The sequence below is a fragment of the Thalassophryne amazonica genome, chromosome 19 (genome assembly GCF_902500255.1).
Source record: "Thalassophryne amazonica chromosome 19, fThaAma1.1, whole genome shotgun sequence".
Taxonomy (NCBI): Eukaryota; Metazoa; Chordata; class Actinopteri; order Batrachoidiformes; family Batrachoididae; genus Thalassophryne; species Thalassophryne amazonica.
Window position 1 is genome coordinate 27,756,274 of NC_047121.1, and position 25,096 is coordinate 27,781,369.

The 25,096-nt window shown below is 38.6% G+C and overlaps 1 protein-coding gene across 3 annotated transcripts in view; it reads right to left on the reverse strand.

Annotated features, from left to right (window-relative positions):
- The window catches only part of mipol1 (mirror-image polydactyly 1), a 168,784-nt gene that overhangs the window by 55,080 nt on the left and 88,608 nt on the right, over positions 1 to 25,096 (reverse strand). For all 3 annotated transcript variants that reach the window (XM_034195481.1, XM_034195480.1, XM_034195479.1), the window contains 2 exons: positions 14,956 to 14,989; positions 13,105 to 13,275 (listed from right to left, as the gene is read on the reverse strand). In XM_034195481.1, the coding sequence (XP_034051372.1) occupies positions 13,105 to 13,275; positions 14,956 to 14,989 (205 nt within the window). The remainder of the gene's footprint in view (positions 1 to 13,104; positions 13,276 to 14,955; positions 14,990 to 25,096) is intronic.

Sequence of the window (25,096 nt, forward strand, 5' to 3'; positions counted from 1 at the left end):
CGAGATTGCCACACTCACATTCCACAGACAAACAGCAATTAATCCACAATTATTACTTGTTTACCGTAATAATGGCACACATCAGAATTAAGACAATACATATACATTTGACATTGTTTATGTGCACTAAACTTGAAACATAAATGCCCTTTAAACAGCAGTATATGAGCTAGTGTGCACACGCGCAGACACACAGTTTTACTTCACCATCTGGATAAGCTGTGGTTCGACTCTTTTCTTCAAAAAAACAGACTGTTTGCTCTGGAACCGATGCTGTTTTTATAGGTTGTGTATTTGAATGATCTCAGGATGTGTTGGAATGCTGGCACAGAGTCAGAGTGACGGACAGAATGGCTGAGCGACTCATGTTTGTACTTTCTACATGTCCGTTATTCTTGGAATGCCACTGCCTGTAAATCCATGTGTATAATGCAGTTCCTGGACCAGCAGATTTTCAGTCTCTGCTCACACACTTCTGGATAGATGGCATTTGTGAAATGTATTCATTTATATTTAAAGTTCACATCAGGTATGGTGTTATTCCACCATTGAATGGCGGTGTTGTGAAGCACGCTAATCAGCACAAATGGATCATTAAGTGAAACATTTTTATCCCTGAAAGAACAAAATTTGAGATATTCTGTCCTGATGTTGTGAGGGCAGTGTTTCTAAGCCTGGGGGCACTTCTTTCTCTCTGCGCTTCACTCTCAAGATTGGATGAACAGATGTAACTGAGCTGATTCGCTGCTGATGGAGGGGGACAAAATCGCAAACATGTCGTTAAAGGTTTCCAAGAACCAGGTTTGAGAAACAATGGACTAGAGGAAAGCTCCACAGTTTTGATACAGTCACATATTAGAACTGGAATTACTTTAAAATCCATATTAAAATCTGGCGGGGAAAGAGTGAACAAGGTGAGGCTTAAATACAAAGTGTGATGAGCAGGAAATGAGAAGCAGGTGTGAGAGAAAGATCTAGAGCTGGGTGTGGAAAGAGGAGGGAACACCCACCACTAAGGTGAAAGACAGGAGAAGCAAAGACAGAAAAACCCAAGCAAAAAACAATAGACAAATCAGAACACCTCACAGAACAAGATTAGCAAATAATAATCAAAACATCATTCAGAAGATATCCCAGATCCCCAAACCCTGACAATTCCGTACCCTTGGCAGTTATCAGTTATAAATTGCCCTGGAGCGGAACCTGAAAGCAACTGAACCTGTAAAAAGGTTTCTAGAGCCTGAATAACTACCCCCCCCACACACACACACAAAAGAAAAAAAAACCCTACCAAAAAAAGTGGAATGCATTATGTTTTAATTGATGCTGTTTATAAATATCTTAGAAATACATATGCCATACAATATTACTGATTTCAAATGCTCTAAACCCATGTTAATACATTGTTGCGTTACTGCTGGGGGTTACGTGAGGTTAAGAGCGATGACGGTCAGCATGTTTGCACTGGATCTGATATCTGCACAGTACTTTTTTGTACTCTTAACATATTTGTCTGCACCAAAAGTATATCTTTTAAAAGCTAGCGTCTTTCATGTGAAAAGATGTCAAAAACAGCCAGTTTCCACTAACACAAGGTACTTTTTTAAGTCTTTACAGTTGGACCTAGTTAGCAACATGGCCTAAACATGACATGGCATTTTTTGATCACGTAAGCACACACAGAGGATCACTTTTTTTTTAATCAATGATGTCAATGGATGTCTATAAAAACCTTACTGTAAACTGTGTTCAGATGGATTTGGTGACTCTAAATTGGCCATAGGTGTGCATGTGTTTGTCTGTCTATATGTGGCCCTGCGACAGATTTGTGTCCTGTCCTGGGTGTACCCTGCCTCATGCCCTATGACTACTGGGATAAGCTCCAGCGCCCACCCCCCCATGACCCTTGACTGAAATAAGCAGGTATAGAAAATGAATGAATGAATGAATCCCAGTCCATGGACATTCAGGGATTTCAGGGTTTATAAGTGTCTAAGCACAGTTTTACTTGGAAAATGTTTATAGGCTTTCGTTCTTTATTTCGTTATTTATTTGGAACCCCATTGGCTTCCACAAGGTGGTTGCTAGTCTTCCTGGGGTCCAATAACTTAAGATCACAATATAATTACATTCCAGCAATAAATAATACAATTAAGTCACAACTACATTTCAATAAATGGTCCATACAATGAACAAATTCAATTCATAATCCTTCAAATTGAACTCGGTCCAAAATCTATGCTTTTTTAAATTCATTCATGCAGTTTTGTTTTAAAATCTTTTTAAAATAATATCTACAATTTATTTGCCTTATACCCCCAGACAAATGGTTCCATGCTTCTGAGGATCTAAATAACACTGTTTTCCTCATACAGTTGGACTTTGGAAAAGGTACGATTAAATGACCAAGGCTAACCTGCCGAGTGACATGCTGATGACAGTAGCCACTATATACCAATTTATCTACAAAGAAAGTTGGATACCCTTTAATTATAGCAGTGTGCACATAACACAGTATGTTTACATTTAACTTATCCAGTACATTTAACCACCCTAAAGTGGTGTACATCTCACTCACACACGTTCTATAGGAACAACCAAGGGCTACCCTGGCAGCTCTATTTTGCGTGGGTTGAAATTTTCTCAGGTGCGCCTGTTTAGCATTAGACGAAATGACCGAGCAGTACTCCAAATGTGACAAAAGCAGGGACTGAACCACTGCCCTCATGACCAAGAGTGGACAGTATGGTACACACCTTCGAACTAAAGCGACACCTCTGCCCATCCTGGACACAATATAATTAATCTGATCAGACCATAAGAGCTGATTGTCTAATTTAACTCCCAAAAGTTTAGTCTTGGACACTTGCTCTATCGTAATTGCATCGATAGTTAAGTTTAAATTGCAAGGTCTATTTAAGATATGTTTAGTTCCAAAAACAATACATTTGGTTTTAGAAATATTCAGAACCAATTTATTTTAATTTATAGGATTTTGTTCATTAAAACTATTTTTAAGAGTGTGACTTACTAGCCTTTCAGTAAACAATTATAAAGATTTAATAACCAGCAGACTAAATTTAAATTACCTTTGACCATTGGGCTGTGAGAGTTGGCCTCTAGGAATCAAAATGGCAACCTTCCAGTGAGTGACTGAAAGAGCTGGTCCTCAGAGTCCAACTCTGACTCAAGTGGAGCTTTAATAACTTGTAATTATCTGACAATAACACAATAAAAAACAGACTTCAGTAGCAACAACATGCAGCTCTAATAAGACGGGTATGAGTCAGCCAAAAACTGAGAGAGAGAGAGAGAGAGAGAGAGAGAGAGATCAGATAAAGAGAGGCACAGTCTGACTGCAGGTGTGGAGGGAACCAGGCAGCCAGCTCGTCTCCCCCACTTTTCTAATATTTCCCAGAAGTCACGGCTGCAGCACAGAGATAATCCTTAAGAGATGAAGAGAGGGAGTGAGGGATTGGTAGAGCGGCAGGGGGGAGGAGAGGAATCCTCCAGCATGGAGTGTTCTTGCTCTATTCTTATTCTCGGCATCTCCAGGGATTATAGCGGCATTTGCAACATATTTCTGAGCAGCGCAGCATTGGGACAAGGGTGGGATTAAGGTGTTACCTTGGAGGGGTGGTGTTAACACAGAGGGGCGGGGTGTTAAAAGATGGTGGTGCAACGATATTGGCAGGGGTTAGAGGTAGCAGACTAGATGATACTGAGACGAGTTGTGTCGGGTTAATGGAGGTGGACTCTGTGTTACAGCTGTAAGGTGTAAGGATGACAATGGTATACCCGGGTGTTGACACCTTTGCAGGACCATTATGGAACACAAATAACAAGTAGTTGAAGTCTGGTTAAGCTGAACTATAGTTACTTCAACAGTAAAAACCAATCTCAACCAAAAACCAACATGTTTTTACTAAACAAAAGTAAAAAAAAAAACAAATTTTTGTAAGGGGGGGGGGGGGGGGGGGGTGAAGTAAAAGACTGTCAATACTAAGAATTAGAACAGTGGTTCTCAAATCTGGTCCTCAAGTACCACTGAACTTACAAATTTTCCATCTCTCCCTGCTCTGCCACAAGCTGATTAGCTCATCCAGGTGTCTGTTAGTACTTGATTGGCTGAGCACACCTGCATGAGCCAACCAGCTTGTGGTGGAAAAAGGGGAGATGGAAGATGTGTAGGTTCGGTGGTACTTGAGTTAGTCACTAACACAATAATCACATCATTACTACAGCTCATATTCCTAGGCTATGGAGAAACGTAGATATGCATCTGGTAAAAATCCAGTGAATAAATAGATGAATGAATCAACCAACAGACACATACATAGATATATACAGATAGAAGGTCCATCACTCATAACGAATGCTATCATTTTAAGGGTTGACTGATTATCGCTACCAATAATCGGTTGACCCCTAATATATATACACACGCATCAGTGATCAACACCCCTCCAGTATATACAGATGCATCTCAAAAATAAGAATATCGTGAAGAAGTTCAATTTTTTTTTTTGGAGTGGCTATACGCCCAATGGTTGGTTCAATAAAGTAAATACGCAAGCATATACGCCCAACCACAACCGACCAATGAGTGTGCTTGTAAGCTCACTTCCGGTTTCAACGCGGGACGGGAAAAAAGGCATATATTTTTTCGCCAGGTGGAGGAGGGTTCGCAGCCCGCGGAGGGGCTGTGATCTAAAGCGGTTCTGTTTGGCTCATCACACCCAGGGAACTGTATCAAACTAACACCATCTTACAGCCAACAAGCAGCATTTTGTTCAAAAACCTGTTTCGTCATCGTTAACGGGCTTCCATTCAAAATGCTTATGAAGTTTGTCTGTTTTGATCCATTGCAGTGTTTTCGCAGTAATTAAAGACAGCGCCGTTAAATGTGTCAAACATATGCCACAATAGAGCCTTAAAACGTGGTGTAAAAAACGTAGTTTAGATGCACAAAATGTGTCAAATACACAATCAAGGTTGGGCGAATAAGATAAGACATTATATTTATCTGCCCAGTGGTTGGGCGTGTAATGTTCAATGTATGACTTATCTGCCCAACGGTTGAGCCAATAAGGTAAGACATTATATTTATCTGCCCAATGGTTGGGCGTGTAATGTTCAATGTATGACTTATCTGCCAAACGGTTGGGCGAATAGGGTAAGACATTATATTTATCTGCCCAACGGTTGGGCGTGTAATGTTCAATGTATGACTTATCTGCCCAATGGTTGAGCGAATAAGGTAAGACATTATATTTATCTGCCCAACGGTTGGGCCTGTAATGTTCAATGTATGACTTATCTGACCAATGGTTGGGAGTATAGCCTTTGCCTTTTTTTTTTTTTTTTGATCAGGTATTTCAGGGAGAAAAATTTTTACATATTACTTTCAATAGATATAAACTAAAATGTTTCGGTCTTTTTTATTTTAATTTTGATAATTACAGCTTCTTGCTCCAAAAAATAGAAAATGTATATCTCAAAATTTTAGAAACACTACTTGTAGAACATCATCAGTCCAAAAGACGACATTGTTATTAGTGATCACGTTCCTTATTCCTCTGCATTGCCAAACTCTACAAACCGTTACAACTGTTACCATGGTAGCTGGACTGCTGCGTGGCAGAGACTGTGGTTACAGGAGTACTGTTGCGGCTACGGTACAGAATTAAGTTCTGTCAGCATGACTACAGCGGAATGTCAGTGATTTGGCTGCTTTTATTCCCTGTTTTGATCAGAATATCAGCATCTCACTGCTTCAGGGGCAGCTGGGAAAACTCTTCCCAGTCCAACCACTGCCCTCTTTTTCTTTCTCTTTCCATCGCTATCATCCTCTCATATTATCCCACAATCTACCAGTTCCCTTGCTTCGATCACTTCTTCCTTTCTCATTTCTGCAAGTCAAATGTCTGATTTTTTTCTCCCCTGGATTTATCTTCATTCTCGGACCGTCGCTCTTTCTGATCCTCCCACAGAGATCTGTACATGAAACTAGATGAATTCTGGGTAGTATGCCCATAACTCTGCTGGTTTCCATAATAAACCCTGCGAGCTTCAATTCGACAATAATCAGCCTCCAGAGAAGTGGAAGGGAAGCAGGAAATGATTTATTTTTCAATCTCAAATTTAAAGCTTTTCAGTCTCCCCACAAACCAAAACCAGTAATTTATTCACACAATGCTTTTCTTCTGAGCTCACTTCTTTCTGCTGTGGAAAATCCACAGAATTTCTCTTTCACTCATTAAATATCAGTGACTGACTGAAATGAAATCAGTACACAATATTGATGATTGTGTACACAATACTGATTCACATTACTTCTGAAATAAAACAATGGATCCATATGGACAACTAATATTGGCAAAGTGGTGAATTTCAAACTTAAAATTTTTATGAGTGAAACAATAAGAAGGTAATGCCATTTGGACATATATTAGAAATACTGCTTTGGTCGGTGATCATCCAAGACTGCTTTGCCAAATAGGTTTGAGTTCTTTTTTATCTCATTATATGCAGGATCTTTGAGGTCGATGTGCCACATACTGCAAACCAGGACATGTTTCGGACCGCGTGAAGTGGAACCACCGCAGTACCAACACAAGAGTGAGGAGACGGTTCTGCAGATCAGTAATGTTAACGGTTTGTAGCACCTTCAAGCTGCAACTGAAATCCAAATTTACACTAAAACGTACAAGTGTTTCTTTAGAAGATCACTGAACACCATTCCATTTATTCAGTTCAGTTTATTTATAAAGTGCCAAATCAGAACAAAGTCACCCCAAGGTGCTTCACATGGCTTCACAGTTTGTTTCCTTGCGCATGTACTATTGTAACTCGCTGTTCTTTAGCTTCAGCAAGTCCTCTTTGGACCGCTTACAAACGGTCCAGAATGCAACTACAAGGCTAGGGGTGGTGATGGTCTAGTGGTTAAAGTGTTGGGCTTGAGAGGATCCTCGGTTCAAATCCAAGCCTGACTGGAAAATCACTAAGAGGCCCAGGGCAAGGTCCTTAATCCCCTAGTTGCTCCCGGTGTGTAGTGAGCGCCTTGCATGGCAGCAGCCTCACATCGGGGTAAATGTGAGGTATTGATATGTAAAGCACTTTGAGCATCTGATACAGATGGAAAAATCCTATATAAATGCAGTTTATTTACTAGGTCTTCCAAGAGGTCCCAAATAATACCAATTCTGTCCTCCCTGCATTGGCTCCCCATTCAATTTAGACTGTAGTTTAAAGTATTGTTGATAACGTTCAGGGCTCTGCGCGGTCAGATGCCACGCTACTTCAGTGAACTTCTACACCCTTATGTTGCAGCACACTCCAGGAACTCGCCCCAAGCAAGTGGGTCAGTTCAAAGGTCATCTCAAAACACCAGTGTGCACAAGTGCTTCCTCCTATAGTCCGTTTCCACGACAGCACTGGAAGGACAAGACAATATTCGGTATAGAATAAGGTATCAGGTGTAAAACTTGTGCCAAATCAATATGCATATCCATGTCGGATGTGCTGTGGCAACCCTGAGTGAAAACATGGGCGATGCTTTAGGGAATTACAATCATATACTGTTCAGGAGTAATATCTGTTGCTTCATCCCTCAATTATATGTAAATATTTGCAGCAAACAACTATGAAATGTAATAAGATCCTCAGCTCACCAATGGGTGTATGAGGGGCGACTGAGACGTTTTGAGCCTGACCCAGAAAAAGTAGGGTGTGGTTCTCCATCTGTTGCATTCTGAGAAACCAACATTTCTTAATTTTGCACCCAGTGAGTCAAAACTTCACACATTCAAGAAATGGTAGTTTCTCAGAATGCAAAAGACGGAGAACCACACACTAGTTTTTCTGGGTCAGGCTCAAAACTTCTCAGTCGCCTCTCATATATGCTGTAAGATTCAAGTGAATACCATGTATCATTACAGGGATATACACACATACACACACACACACACACACACACAGATGCACACACACAATAATTAATAAGACTGGATATTCAGTTTTTTAATTACCAGTGGAGTATTTTGTATATTCTGTTTGCAAACTGAATACATTTTAAAACGCAACACTGAATGAGGCTACAAAAAAGATTTACAAGGCATCTTACAGATGTTAGCGCGCCCACCCCAGGAACTCGCCTCAAGCAAGTGGGTCAGTTCAAAGGTCATCTCAAAACGTCACCAACGTGCACAAGTGCTTCCTCCTGCAGTCCGTTTCCATGACAGCATTAGATTGACAAGACAATATTCGGCATAGAATATAAATATGTTCTCTTCATTAAAATGAGCTGTAATTTTACAACATATTACAAAAATAAACCAACATCACAATGTTTGGATTTCAGTAGAAATTTGAAAGGTCGTACAACTTGAAACTCCAACATTTGTCCTGAGTAAGCCCACATCTGCTTTGAAAATGACAAATAAAAAATAAATGTAATGCTTTATGTGTTGGTATTTCTTCATTTGTATATATAAAAAACATACGTGAGAAGCTACTTAGTTCAAATTTCAGGTCAATTTCTAAGAAAAGCTTCCTGCACTTGACTTTACAAATATGTTACCATATGCTGTTCCCCATTATTTAATTAAAAATATGTTTTAAAGCATGGAAAAAAAGGTTTGTGTTGAAGTTTATCTTATTGTAATGCAAATGTGAATCAGCTCCAAATATTATCAGCCTACTTGATACTAATAATTCTCATTTGTTCTGCGAAAACCAGCTCTTTTGCCTTCACTGCTTTCTGTCTGTAATGTCCAATAATGAGACACTGCTTTTGCCCACGTCTCTGTTTTCTGGATCTATGTGTCCATCAGCTGTGAAAGCAGCTCCGACACCTCTTTAAGCAAATATTCAGCATGAAGACTATATTAAAATGACGAGTAGACAGCTCGCTCACGCACACAGAGTGGATGGAAATGTACAAGCACAAGCGCGCACACACACACGCACACATATATAAGCAGACAAATATGTGTATAAACACAGTGTTGGGCAAACACCAGCCTACATGTCAGGTTTGTCAGGTTGAGTGAATCTGGTTGTCAATATTTGTCTCCACACCGGGCTGTTGTCACATGATTCAAAATATTCATGTTCAGATTGAAACGGCAAATATTTGAGGTTTGGGCTGCCGGGGCCTCCGTAACCCCATAACAACACAACGGGAGCCTTGCTGCGTCGTATCTTCAGGTTAAACAGACGACTTAAAGCTGGCGTACCCTGCCGCCGGGGTGAGCACCGAGACAAACAGCGTACTACCGCCAAGAGCCGCGCGGCTGAATATAAACACAACGAAACACAATTTACCCAGCCAATGCTTCAAATAACTACATTCAAAATGATTTGCATGTTCTATCTAAACAACTAAACAACAGTTTCACTCTAAGGTGAGAGCTTAAATTGAGACACAGCAGAGACGAGTTATACAAAGTAAATACAATAAATACACAAATATACAGCACGGGCAATGTCCCACAGAGTGCAAAAGAAGAGTTTACGGCGAGAATACAGACATCCGACTCACACCGTTTGCCAGGTGTGCATGTTTCCCCAGAGTGACCCAACGACAAGAAAGAAATATAAAACTAATCAAAGAGAACAAATTTAATATGTTTTTTGCCCCGTTTGTTTGTTGTGAACAGCCCAGAACCCACAATTTTTCATATATCATTATGAAATTTTTACAAAGGATTCATATCCTGATAGGCAACAACTGATTCATTTTTCAAGATCATAGGTCAAAGGTCAAAGTCAGGAAAAATCTTGGAAAAATCCCTATCCTTTAACAGTGAACGAATTTTCAAAAATTCATAACTCTGTCACAAAGGATTAACTGTCTTTCATATTTAAGAGCTTTATGTAGGATGGTATCCTTTATCGACTGAAAGTTTGATCCAGATCTGATCCAGATTATACATTTTGTGGCCATTTAAATTTAACATTGAAAACCCCATTCAATGTACATTTAACATTATATCTTAATCAAATGTGCCCCAGTCAGTCTCATATTTGGAAAAAAATGAGTTGCAGACTGACACTCACTCTCGCCTGAAAAGCTCAACTGGTGTACACTTTGCATTGTATCTCAATCAAATGTGCCTCAATCACTCATTCTTCTGTTATGGATTTACCTACACCACCAAAATTGGATGGAGGTTCCAATTTTATGCCTGTTTGTCTGTCTTCCGGTTATCAGCCAGAAACCAAGTGCGAAAACGCAATGGTAAGTTGTGGATAGCAAAGATAAGCAATGTTCTGTGAAAATTATCTGAAAAAGAATTTAGAAACCGAAAAAGTTGAAAAAAAAATCCACCACAAAAAACTTTGATTTAAGCGCATGAACTAACAAGAGGAATCAGAGATTTCTGACGTCCGGCAAAACTAAAATGGAGTCTTCCATGCCATAATATCTATCTGTGGCGCAAATTTGGTGAGAATCCGTGAAGTAGTTTTGACGTAATCTTTTAAAAACTACTTAAAATAAAACTTGATCCAGAATACAGATCCGGATCCAGATCACCTCCAAAATTTAATGTAGTCTTCCATGGCCTAATATGTATTTGTGCTGGAAATTTCGTCAAAATCCGTGAAGTAGTTTTGACTTAATCCTTCAAAGTGCATATAAAGAGAAATCTGGATCCAGATTCCAGAGTCAGATCTGGATCACCTCCAAAATGTAATGGAGTCTTCCATGGCCTAATATGCGTCTGTGGTGAAAATTTGGTGAGAATCCGTCAAGTAGTTTTGACGTAATCCTTCAAAGCGTATATAAAACTAAACCTTGATCCAGAATCCGGATCACCTCCAAAATTTAATGGTGTCTTCCATGGCCTAAAATGTATCCAAGGTGAAAATTTGGTGAGAATCCATGAAGTAGTTTTGACTATATACAGTGAAACTTGATCCAAAATCTGGATACAGATCACCTCCAAAACTTAATGGAGTCTTCCATGGCCTAATAGGTATCTGTGTTGAACATTTTGTCAAAATCAATCAATCAATCAATTTTTTTTTATATAGCGCCAAATCACAACAAACAGTTGCCCCAAGGCACTTTATATCAGTGAAGTAGTTCTGACGTAATCCTTCAAAGCGTATATAAAGTGAAATCTTGATCCAGAATCCAGATTCGGATCCAGATCAGCTCCAAAAATCAATGGAGTCTTCCATTGCCTAATATGTATCCATGGTGAAAATGTGGTGAGAATCCGTGAAGTAGTTTTGACGTAACTCTTCAAAGCATATATAAAGTGAATCTTGATCCAGAATCTGGATTTGGATCTGGATCACCTTCAAAATTTAATGGAGTCTTCCATGGCCTAATATGTATATGTGCTGAAATTTTTTGTCAAAATCCGTGCAGTAGTTTTGATGTAATCCTGCTAACAGTAATCCTTCAAAACGTATATAAAGTGAAACTTGATCCGGAATCCGGATCAACTCCAAAATTTAATGGGTGAGCTAATATCTATCTGTGGTGAAAATTTTGTCAAAATCCGTGCAGTAGTTTTGATGTAATCCTGCTAACAGACAGACAGACAAATAAAAGCAGGTGATTTTATTACGTCCTTGGCAGACATAAATATATACTCTTGACATTTGTTCACATCTAAATTAGCTTATGAAAAGCCACGTTTAACAGGACTTTGACCTCGAAAAATTTTTCTATGGCAAAACTTTGTGAAATTGGAAACTAGTGCTGGCAGAGGGTTGTGCTCTACAAGCGCAGTGCTCTAGCTATTTTCTTCATTCCTTTGTTCCAATAATTAATTTTACTGAGCATGTGTGATCCCTGACAGTTTATACCTGCCAAAGTCACATCCCATTAAGTGTTATATAATGGCTGAGTGGATCCTTGTCATTTGATTGGTGGGTTGTATGTCACGTGATATGGATTGTTCATACCATTTGCCATTGTGTTTCTGTGCCAAAAAAAAAAAAAAAAATCAGACCGGCCACATGCTGAAATTTCTGGTTTTACAACATGTCATGAAAACAACAAAAGCCTTTGAATCTCAGCAGTCTTGTGTTAACTCTGTACTTTCTTAAATTTCTAATAATAATAATAATAATTATATATATATATATATATATGTGTGTGTGTATGTATGTATGTATAGGGGGGAGAGGGAGAGAGAGAGAGAGAAATTTTTGCCCTTGCCTCCGTCCTTCCATCTGTCCCTATGGTAAAACCTTCCACGTCCTAAAACTCAAGAACTGTAAAATCCCGAAAATCTAAATTTTTATACATTAATACTAGGAGGTCAAAGATCTGCATGCCCCCCCACAAAATCATGCATTTCAGACAATCATAAATGCTTTTTTTTTTTAAACTGAATTTTGGGTTAGGAAATGTACAGAAGCCCTGAAATGCTCACATAGATGGAGACAAACGTTGCTCAAATTTGGAGCAAGGTCTCAACTGCAGGCATTTTGTGTGTTTGAGTATTCTCGAAAACTGTGCCGTGTGAATTTGTGAGAAAATTCACTAAAAATGCACCGACTGCAATGCAGATTTGGACATGGCACAAAAAGTTCAAAGAGGAAGGCTGTCTGTGCAGAGCAAAAGGATCTGAATGACCATTAGTATCGGAAGAGATGGTCCAGCAAGTCCAGGAAACATTTCTGTGAAGTCCCAGAAAGTCCATAAGAAGAGCAAGTCTCGAAACTCAGCAATGGTCTGAAGTGCTGACTGACTTGACGCGTGCCGTGTCAAAATTTGCGAAATTGTTCATGAAAACCACATACCTTTGAATTTCTCATTTAAATTTGATGAATAAATCTTATTGTGGTCAACATTAAGGCTGTTTAGTTTCATGTGCCTAGACTATGTAGTTGCTCAGACATTTACAACTAAAAATGATATCACATCATTTAAAACACCCCTGAATATTTTCCGATATTTAATGACAACCCCCTTTCACCTCAATGTTGTAATTAAGCAAACTGTGATTTTTATTTGGCCCATTTTACAAGTGGCCACTTGTTGTCAAATTCAAGCTCTGATTCTCGAGACGGATGGACAGACAGGCAGACGGGTGGACGGGCAGATGGACAAAGAGACAGACTTTCAGGTGGACTCACCTTGCTGACAGAGTTGTCTCGCTCTTCTATGACAGCCTGCATCTCCTGGGCAGTAATGTCATTTCGACGCTGCCTTGCCAATCGAAGACGCTGAACCAGAACTGAACCAAACTGTTCTACTTCCTGGACGGAGTCGGCTCTGCACACACACTGCAGGAGCTCATCCACATTCTTCAAACAAACAAACAAACATGTACAGACAACCTGATGACACCTTCCTCATTAAATCTTATTGTATCTATATCGAAATATATCCTACATGCATAGACAAATAGATGAGAAACTACAGGAAGAAAATCTTATTACACTTCATCTACTTCGGCAATACAACTGCAACAATAATGTTTAACACATCATAAAGTTATATTTCCAATCAGAGACATGTCAGTTAGCAGAGATCTCTGTCATTATTAATGCTCCATTAAAATTAAGACCTTTTTTAAAACTTCTTTTGTGGGGCAATAGGACAATACTGTATTATGAGCTACTTTAAAAAAAAATCCATCTGTAAATGTAACTGGCTAGTGCCAGTCTCAACAGAGATATGATAGATACGTTAAAGTCTCCTCCCTTGTGTATATTTTATGCATGTCCTTTATCGGCCCTTGGGCCCGTTGTTTATCTCTGAAGGGTCAAGTGGATGACAGTCTGGGAATGGATGGGACGCCAGTCCGTCATAGGTTACTTCCCCAGCCTAGTCCACGCCCATTTACACCTGTGGGGACTAATACAATGTTGTTTCTAGTCCGAGGACACAAACAGGTAGCATGGGTGGAATTTGAATCCAGGTCTACAAAGTGGCAGGCTAGCTCCTTATCCACTCAACTACCTGCTATACTATTTTAGGTATTTCACAGTATTTCAATCATGTCACACAACTGATAGATTACGACTGTTCTACTTTTACAGTGACAGTGGAATAAAATACATCTACATGTTCCAACAACAATTACAGCAACACGTGGGTCTCTAATCAAACTTGTTCAAAGTCTTGTTCACCAGCTTTTGATGTATTATTATCTGTCATTTTTCTACACATTGTCTGTGTAGTGTTTTGAATGATACATCTTTTCAACTAGTGAAATATACTGGGTGCATTTAGAACCTCAGACCTCATTTATTTTATTGTCACTAGAAAAACAAGGGGTACATGGGGGCGGTATTCTGCGAAGACGCTCATGTAGAGTTTTACAACATGACATCGCATCTTATGTCAAGACTTGAGTTTTTCAAAAGTGTAACTGACAGAGAAACGTGTCGGCATCGATAAGAGTAAGTGATCATATCTGAGGCATATAAATTTAATGCAATGAAAAATTTGGAATTGGTTCTTGATTCCCATCAATCTTGGCAACATTTTGGGTTGATGCCAAATGGGAGAGGTGAGCCACTTAACACAACTGAGCCGGTATGCCAACTTTGTTTAAAGCCCGTTTATTTACTTATTTTTATTTTATTTACTTGCCATATTTGAGTTTTATATATTCAAAATGTCTTAAGCATTAATAGTTCATTGTTGTTGTTTTTGTTGGCAGGGAGAGGGGTACTTCGACTGGTACTCCAAGTACCCCCAACTGTATAGTAGATCACTGCACTATGAAGAAATGTAATGTTATAGATACCTATGGTCTAGTTCTGCTTGTAGCTGAACTGTTAATCACCAGGAGTGGAGATTTTGCTGATAATTTAAGGACATGAAAGGATTCTGTCGTGAGGGATGACAGATTGGACAAATACATAATTCTTAATTTGTCAAAAGTTTACAATAACAGAAAAAAAAGTCCAAGTAAAACTTCTACATGTGACTAGAAGCAAAGTGTAGGAATGTAAATACTATAGGTGTGATTTTACCATGTCGGTATCCAGTTCATTACCACTGTCCAACCTGAAAGAGAGACAGGAACACGGGAAGACAGTTTTAGCATTCTGCATCCTGATATATCTATATCCACACATTAAAAAAAACCCTGCATCTGTGCATATGCCTGTACACAATCTTATTTGTTCATCACTCTTTATGCTTATAGTGCACAAAATAAAAACACTGAAGATTCTTCATTACCTCAGTCATGGAGATCATGTTTTCAGTGCAGTTTATTTGTTTGTCTGGCAGCAGGATTACATAAAAACAACCATATCGAATCTCCTCAAACCTGGTGGCGGGGTGAGACATGGCCCAAGACACAACCCAATAACTTTTGGAGCAGATTTGATTAAGAGGGAGGAGCCAGGATTTTTTTTTTTCTCTCAGACTTTCTTCGTGATATAGGCTGATTTGGTGGATTTATGTCAATTTCTCTGAAATTAACACAGAGTCAATCATGGAAACAAATCAGACATTCACATTATGAGACATTTCAGCAACATATTTAACTTGGTGCAGATAAACACCTGGAATTTATGGATCAAAATATGAATTTTAAATGGGTGTATTTATATTGAGCTGGTATAAGTTAACAAACTGGACTAGAAATCTACAACTATTTCTTTTCTTTTGCATATTCTGTGAATTGAAAGAGTTAATGAAGTTATGTTTCTTGGTGTTGTGTTGGATGAGAAATTAAATTGGAAAGCCCACATAGCTTATATAACAAAGAAAGTTAGTAAAAGCATTGGTATCTTATTTAAAGTAAAAGATTTGTTTGAATGTAATTCCTTGTGTATGTTGTATTGCTCAATGATTCTCCCATACCTCAGTTATTGTGCTGACGCCTGGGAAATGCATATAACAGTACCACTAAACCATTGATTTTGCGACAAAAGAAAGCCATTAGAACAGTCAACAAAAAAGTTACAGAGAGCATATTAACAATCTGTTTATTGCAGCCAATCAGTTAAAATTTAAAGATATTGTTGACTTAAAATTGCTATTATGTGGAAAACAAAGCATAATATTTTATCAGAGGAAATCCAAAATTTATTCAGTTTTCTTACACAGGCGATTTGCCATAGAGGAAAATATAACTTTCAGATTACGTACTCACAAACTACTACGAAACAAAAATGTCCCTCTGTGTATGAAGTTAAGCTTCGGAACGGACTGACTCAAGAAATTAAATGTTGCACAAATGTTCACAAGTATAAAATGTATAAAGATAAAATTATGAGAGAATACAGTGAACTATAAGAAAAATGAATACAGCTGCTGAAGTCTGAATGTGGATGTTGAAATGTAGGATAACCATGTTGATGTTGATGATGTTTGTTTGATGTTTGGTGGCTTGATGAGGGAGTGGGATTGGGGATGAAACTGAAGTGACAAGTGGATTTCTGTCTATTTTTATTTATTTTGTTTTTTATTTTTATTTTTGTTACAAGGAACAGAAAGTACAAGATTTATCTTCCTTCTGTTCCTTTTTGTTTATGATGTGTGTTTATATGGATGACAAACAAATGAAATGACGTGACATGAGTATGAACAAATAAATAAATGAATCAAATCAAATGTATTAATTTATATAGCGTCAATTCACGATGAGATCGTCTCAAGGAGCTTCACACAACATAAGAAAAAAACAATAAAAAATTTAAAACACAATAAAAAGACGACCATAAAAGAAAGACAACCATAAAAGAATACAAAAATAAAAACACATAATAACACTAATTATAAAACAGGGAAAACAAATGAGTCTTTAAACGTGACTTAAAAGTATCCGACTGCCGTATGTATGCCGGGAGATCGTTCCACAGAGCTGGGGCACGGTAGGAGAAAGCTCTGTGACCGGCAGACTTTTTATTCACCCTGGGAACACACACAAGTCCTACACCCTGAGAACGCAGGGCCCGAGCTGGTACATAGGGGCTTACCAGGTCAGGCAGATAGGGAGGTGCAAGTCCATGAACAATTTTATAAAGTAATAACAGTACTTTAAAATCCGATCTTGCAGGAACAGGAAGCCAGTGCAGGAACGCCAAAACGGACGTAATGTGGTCAAACTTTCTGCTTTGTGTCTAAAGTCTGGCAGCAGCGTTTTGAACCAGTTGAAGGCCCCTAATCCTGGACTGCGGTAAGCCAGAAAATAGAGCATTACAATAGTCCAATCTAGAAGAGACAAATGCATGAATCAAAGTCTCAGCATCAGCCATACACAGGATGGGACAAATCTTCGCTATATTTCGCAAATGGAAGAAAGCAGTCTTCATAATGTCTCTAATGTGGAGATCAAAGGACAACGAAGGATAAAAAATTATTCCTCACTTTACCCGTATGATGTATAACACACGAACCTAAGATAAGTGCTAGCTGATCAAATTGATGCTGATACCTCACTGGACCAAGAACCACAACTTCAGTCTTATCAGAATTTAGAAGTAGGAAGTCACGAGACATCCAACTTCTTACTGATGCAAGGCAATCTTCCAAAGATTTTATGTGAATGAGATTACCAGCAGTTATTCGCATGTACAATTGAGTGTCATCAGCATAGCAATGAAAGGGAATCCCAAAGCGCTGCAGTAAATTCCCAAGGGGTGCTACATAAAGGGAAAAAGCAAGGGGCCTAAAACGGATCCCTGCGGAACCCCAAACTTCATGTCCCTACGATCAGAGGAGGTGCCATTACACAATACACAGTAAGAACGACTGGAGAGGTATGATGTCAACCATGCAAGAGCAGTTCCAGTAATCCCAAAGTGATTCTCCAGCCTACTGAGTAAAACACGATGATCCACAGTATAAAACGCAGCACTAAGATCCAGCAGCACCAAGACTGTAGTGGTATCTGAGTCCATTGCTCGCAAAAGGTCATTCACTACTTTAGTAAGTGCTGTCTCTGTGGAGTGATATTTTCTAAAAGCAGACTGCAGTGGCTCAAAAAGATTATTCTCAGTGAGGTAGTCCACGAGCTGTCGTGAAACCACTTTTTCCAGGATTTTAGAACAAAATGATAGATTTGATATCGGTCTATATTTCTTCAATACACTAGGGTCGAGACTGGATTTCTTAAGTAATGGTTTAATCACTGCAGACTTGAAACATTTAGGAACAGATCCAGAAGTTAATGAGAGATTTATCATTTCCAGCACAGATGGTCCAAGAATGGGCCACAGGTCCTTAAACAGTTTTGTTGGTATAGGATCAATTAAACAGATTGTGCTTTTAGTAGACGTCATAAGCTTCGTCAGCACGCCTAGCGAGATACCATCAAAATCTGTAAATCTGGATAACACCTCAGTGGGCACATCCACCTCCATAGCAGTATGCAGTGGTTGGGCAAAAGCCTGCTGAGATATGCTCAACCTAATATCCTCAATTTTCTTCTCGAAATAGTCCAAGAAGTCCTGTGCTGAAAAGGGAGAGTGAATAACAGGTGGCTGTCCATGAATGAGAAATGCTACAGTTTCAAACAAAAACTTTGAGTTATGCTTGTTTCTACTGATCAAATCAGAATAATAGGCACGCTTTGTAGCCAGTAGTGCCTGCTTATAATCTAAGACAGCATCATGCCATGCAAGGTGGAACACCTCTAATTTAGAACTACGCCATTTCCGTTCCAAACCATGAGCCTTCTGGCTAAGGTCACGCAAGTAACCATTGAACCAAAGCGACTGTGCCTTGGGAAGGCGTGGCCTTAAAAGAGGAGGCGCAACCTTATCCAGTGTAGCCTTGAGCGCTGAATTCAAGCATGACTTGCAAAGGGGATCAGAGGGCTTATTTATATGAATGTTAAAGTCACCAATAATCAAAATGTTGTCCGCACTAGCTGACAGGCTAGAGATGAATGCACCAAATTCATCTAAGAATTCAAAATATGGGCCGGGAGGCCTATAAACAGTGACAAAATAGCATGACTGATTTCCATACTTCTGACCCTGACAATATGTAGCATCATGAGCAGAGCAGAGAGTCAGCTGCTCAAACAAATTATATTTATGACCCCCAACAATCAAGAAGGTAAACCTGGATTTATAAATGAAAGCAACACCCCCGCCTTGCTTTGCACCACGAGACATGTGACCAAATGTGTATCCTGGTGGGCAGGCCTCATTCATAGGAAGAACAGCTGTGGGTTTGAGCCAGGTTTCACATAACCCAATCATGTCCAAGTGATGATCCATAATTAGATCGTTGATCAACAGGGATTTTGAGGACAGTGATCTGATGTTAATGAGACCCAAACTGAAGACTTCTGTCGGTTTGACAGACTGACATCTTTGAATGGGCCTGAGTAGCTTAAAATCCACTCCACGTTTTCCGTCCAGCGCCCGGAGAGCGTCAGAAACCGCTGTCGTCACATCAGGACTACAAGTCCCAGAAGCTGCAGCGCTCTGATGACGTGGGCGCCGAGCGCCAATGCGCTCAGCTGACCAGATAACCGGCACAGACGACCCAGTCCGATGGAATACAAACCCCAGTCCGATGGAATACAAACTTTCTCCGGGAGCCTCTGTGGATGCAGCGAGGCCGGCGGAGCAAACAAAGCTCTCTGATAGCGAGAATGTCCCGAGGGACACTGTTGTTGTTCAGGCTCCGTAGCTCAGCTGCAGAGTAGCTTAGCATCGCGCTAGCCGAGGGAGTGAAGTGCGGCGTCATACAGCGCAAAAAAGGCACTAAACAATCAAAAATGGTTAAAAATGGACACTGAAGGACCAAAAACCACGTCAAGTACATACCCAAAGATAAAAAAATTACACCCAAGCCACTAAAAACTAAGTTACAAATGAGAAAACTGGAGAAAAACCAGAGGAGCAGCGAACACACAACGCCAGTCTCACCTCTCCAAACGTCATGCTACAAACAAATTACAGAACGACTTACGAAATTACAGAAATGATGATGTGTAATATACAAACGTAATATTTATTACTAAACCATCATTGTATAAACTGGATATTCGTACTGACCGGACAAAAGCAAATCCCAATGCTTTTGTATGGTTTTCCATGTAATAAACACCGTACATATATACCGGATTTTGTATAATGGATTTCGTTCACATCGGACAAAACATTCTATATGACATGGGGAGGTGATGGTCTAGTGGTTAAGCGTTGAGCTCAAGACCAGAGATCCTTGGTTTAAATCCCAGCCTGACCGGAAAATAACTAAGGGCCCTTGGGCAAGATCTTTAATCCCCTAGTTGCTCCTGGTGTGTAGTGAGCACCTTGTATGGCAGCACCCTGACATCAGGGATGGAAGAGCGGTATATAAATGCAGTCTATTTACCATTTATCGCAATGCATTTTCATTAAAAACCCCTTGCATATACGGACAGATCAGTCTGGACGTGCCCAGTAACAGCGGTATGAAATGAAGTTCAGCACTGACACTCATCAATTCGAGGAAATGGGTACCGTATTTCTGTGATTAAAAGACCAGGCATTTATTTTTTTCAAACCGTGCTCAGACCCGATGCCTAAATGAGGCAGGCCGTAATTCAAGGCCTGCGATTATTAACAAAATGCTGCATGTTGCCGGCACTGTAATATGGTGTTCAGTTTCACACATATCCCTGGGTGTGATGACCCAAAGACAACTGCTTTAGATCAGAGCCCTCTGCGTGGCTGCAAACCCGTGCATCTGCTAAAAGACGGAGACCGCAAAGGGCTGTGATTTGTCAGCTTTCACTCCTTCCTCTCCTGCCATATTTCATCATATTGCCAATTATATTTTGATTTGTATTTCGATATTACGTTTGTGAGAAAAGTTTGCAAATATGACCAACTTTACAACACGGAGTCATAAAAAGATGCTCAAATGACCTGCAATTCAAGGAGGGAAATTGCATGTACTGTATAGTTAGTTTGGAGGTTGATAACTGTATAAAGAAGTGGAGCTCATTGAGGAACAAATTCATCTAGAAAAAGCCACTGTTCCTATGGTAAATTGCATAAAGACGCGACGGAGAACTTTAAAAAGGTCACGTGCACGTCAACGTCACTGCATGGTCACAGAGCTAGAGAAGCATAAATCAGGCTTTAGGATTTTATGGTACACAATGCAGCAAACTTAAAAAAGAGTGACTTGACCAAATGTAACCTTTTTGAAACACATAATGCCAGGCATTTATTTAAGGCAGGTGTTTATTGTTTTCGGACAAAGTTTTGACCCGGTCATTAAATAAGGCAGGTTCCGATTCAAGGTCAGGCTTTTAATCAAGGAAATACGTAAGCCTAATTGGTGCTGGGGATTCCACGTAGATCGTTTGGCACCTCCTGACTGTAACTAACCTGTCACACACATGGATTTTGTCCATTTTATACATGTCACGGATTTTGACTATAATGGACAAAATTCACCGTTCAACCTATGCGAGTTTTACTGTACACATTTGGAGGTTTTTTTATGTACATCTCAGTTAGAGAAGGATGTGCTTCTCAGGCATCATGTTAAACCTCTAACCCCTATTAATTGATGGCATTTAAATGGAGAAAGTTCATTTATATTTCTATGAATAATTCAACACTTGTGTTGTGCGCTTGTTGTCTTGGGTTCAAGCTCTCTCACAACCATCCTCCTTGTATGGGGCAGAGTTAAGTCACAAAGGTCATCTGTGGTTAAACTTGTGCCAAATCAAGACACTGTGGTGACCCTGACTGAAGCCAAAGGATATATTTTATATTTATGAACTCAAAATAAACACTTGTTGCACAGATAAATAGAACATTTGAAGCTGCACGTCATTAATTTAACTTCACTACAGAAAACACCAATTAATAACAAAAAGGTTTGCCAGTTAAGTGGGAGGAGCCTCATATGTCCCAACTGCCGGCACCAGTCTCCAAATTAAACCTCAGCTTCCGTGTGATCGGAGCTCCATGACACATGGAGCCGGACAATAAGTTCTTCCTGCAGTCCCCTGATGTCCAGTGGAAACTCTTCATCATTTTAAAAATCATTTTAAAGCTGCGAAAAACCAGTCATGCCACTGCCCGCCTGTTCGGGAGTTTGGACAATAAGAGTTGATTCTTCTGACGAGTGATAATAGTGGACGTGAAGTTGGTAACTAGCTGATCTGTTGCCTCTCCTCCTGGGAAGCTCTTTTCATTTACTCTGCTGCTGTTTTGATGTAATAAACTGTAATAAGGTGGCCGCGGCAATGCCGCTCTGCAGGGAACAGCAGGTAATGAAAGACCAGCCGCCTCCAATAAAGCTCCTCTAACACCCTGCTTACAGCCCATCCAGCCTGGCTCAGCTCGGCTCGGCTCACCGCACAGCCGTCATAAACACCTCCAGCCGCAGACAAAAATCTGAAATACAGCCGCTGGCAGCCATTAGGAGGATCAAATGATCTGTGTGACAATAAAATCGTGATTCATTATTTTGGAAAAGTTCCACATGTCAAACAGTTCTACAGCTGACAGCGAAATGCTGCCTGATAACTTTACACTGAAGAACTGACAACTTCTGTCCTCATTCTAAAGTCTCAGACACCAGAAGGTTCTGGTTCCTTCAGTCATATCCCACACATGACCTCTGAAAGACCCCAGCAAATGACAGCTTAATTAGTGCACCTTATTAAGACAGAAAAAAAATGAATATGTAATAGAACTGAAGACACAATCAGGACGATTAAAATTTGTAACATCAGCACTTGATAAAATGCAAAGAAGACCCTAAACTAAACTCCAATCTGTATTGACATTAATGAAGAAATTAATCTGTAGGATTAATTTCACTCTGCGATTCAAGGAAAACTTTGCTGTTTGATTAATAAAATTTACTGGAACACATTGGCGACAAAAAAGAAAAAAGAAAAAAAACAGGGAAACACTGCAGCAGCAAGTGTGTGTATGAATAATGCAATTATTCATACACACACTTTCACCTAAATACATAAAACACACACATTTACAGAGGTATTACAGGCTGCCTCTTTCCCATTAGGAAAACACACAACTCAATTCACACCACCAACCCCTCAAACACATACACACTTCTGACAGATGGAACATGCTCTTCCATATTCTGTCCCTCATAAAATGGATTGTGGCTTCCAATATCAATTACCCTCTCATCCTAGGGGGGGGAGGAAAAGCAGGGTGATGGAGTGATGCAGAAAGAGGGGGAGGCAGAGGAGGAGTGAAGTGTTATCTCTAATTAGATTTCTTGGTCTATTTGGCGGCTCCTTGAAGAGGACGAGAGCTCATTTCACAGCTCTTAACAAGACTGAGAAGGTGAATAATGAAGAGGGGGAGGAGGAAGAGGCAGAAAGGAGAGACTTTTTTTTTCAATCCTCCAGGTAAACAAACTAAACAGCTTCAACTTTCACATTTAAATAACAGAATAAACATGTGATTTCATGGCACGACTCCACCAGAGGACCAACACACCGACTGTGATGATGCCGAAGACAAACAAGCCTGACAGCCTCCAAAACAGAAAACAAGAAACTGATTTAAAACCAATGTAACCAGGTACAATTATTTACTGAAAAGATCCATCTGACTGGCAGACATTGTTAACAGTATTATTATTATTATTATTATTATTATTAATTAGCTGTGATGATTATGACAACGTCAACAACAAAAACAACTATTATTATTATGGTTAGCTTAGAGATAATAATTCTGACAACATCAACAACAGAACACAACTATTATTATTATTATTATTATTATTAATTAGCTTAGCTGTGATGATTATGACAATGTCAACAACAAAAACAACTATTATTATTATGGTTAGCTTAGAGATAATAATTCTGACAACGTCAACAACAAAACAACTATTATTATTATTATTATTAGCTTAGTGATGATGATGACATTAACAAAACACAACTATTATTATTATGGTTAGCTTAGAGATAATAATTTTGACAACGTCAACAACAAAACAACTATTATTATTATTATTATTATTAGCTTAGTGATGATGATGACATTAACAAAACACAACTATTATTATTATGGTTAGCTTAGAGATAATGATTCAACATCAACAACAAAACAACTATTATTATTATTATTATTATTTCCACATCATTATTATTAATTAGCTTTGTAATGATGACAATGTCAACAAAACAACTATTATTATTATTATTATTACTTAGCTTATTAATGATGATTATGACAATGTCAACAACAAAACACAACTATTATTATTATGATACTATTACCACATCATTATTATTAATTAGCTTTGTGATGATGATTATGACAGCATCAACAACAAAATACAACTATTATTATATTATTACCTTAGTGATGATGACAACGTTATCAAAACACAACTAATATTATTATGGTTAGCTTAGAGATAATGATTCTGACAACGTCAACAACAAAACGAGTATTCTTCTTCTTCTTCTTATTATTATTATTAATTAGCTTAGTGATGATGATTATGAAAACAACAAAACACAACTATCATTATTATTATTAGCTTAGTGATCATGACAAAGTTAACAAAACAACTATTATTATAGTTAGCTTAGAGATAATGATTCTGACAACGTCAATAACAAAACACAACTATTGTTATTATTATTATTATTATTACTTAGCTTAGTGATGATGATTATGACAATGTCAACAACAAAACAACTATTATTATTATTATTAATTAGGTTTGTAATGATGACAATGTCAATAAAACAACTATTATTATTATTATGTATTATTATAATATCATTATTATTCATTAGCTTCGTAATGATGACAATGTCAACAAAACAACTATTATTATTATTATGTATTATTATAATATCATTATTATTCATTAGCTTCGTAATGATGACAATGTCAACAAAACAACTATTATTATTATGATGACTATTACCACGTCATTATTATTAATTAGCTTTGTGATGATGATTATGACAACGTCAACAACAAAATACAACTATTATATTATTAGCTTAGTGATGATGACGACGTGAACAAAACACTAATATTATTATGGTTAGCTTAGCGATAATGATTCTGACAATGTCAACAACAAAACAAGTATTATTATTATGATTATTAATTAGCTTAGTGATGATGATTATGACAACAACAAAACACAACTACTTTATCATTATTATTATTATTAGCTTAG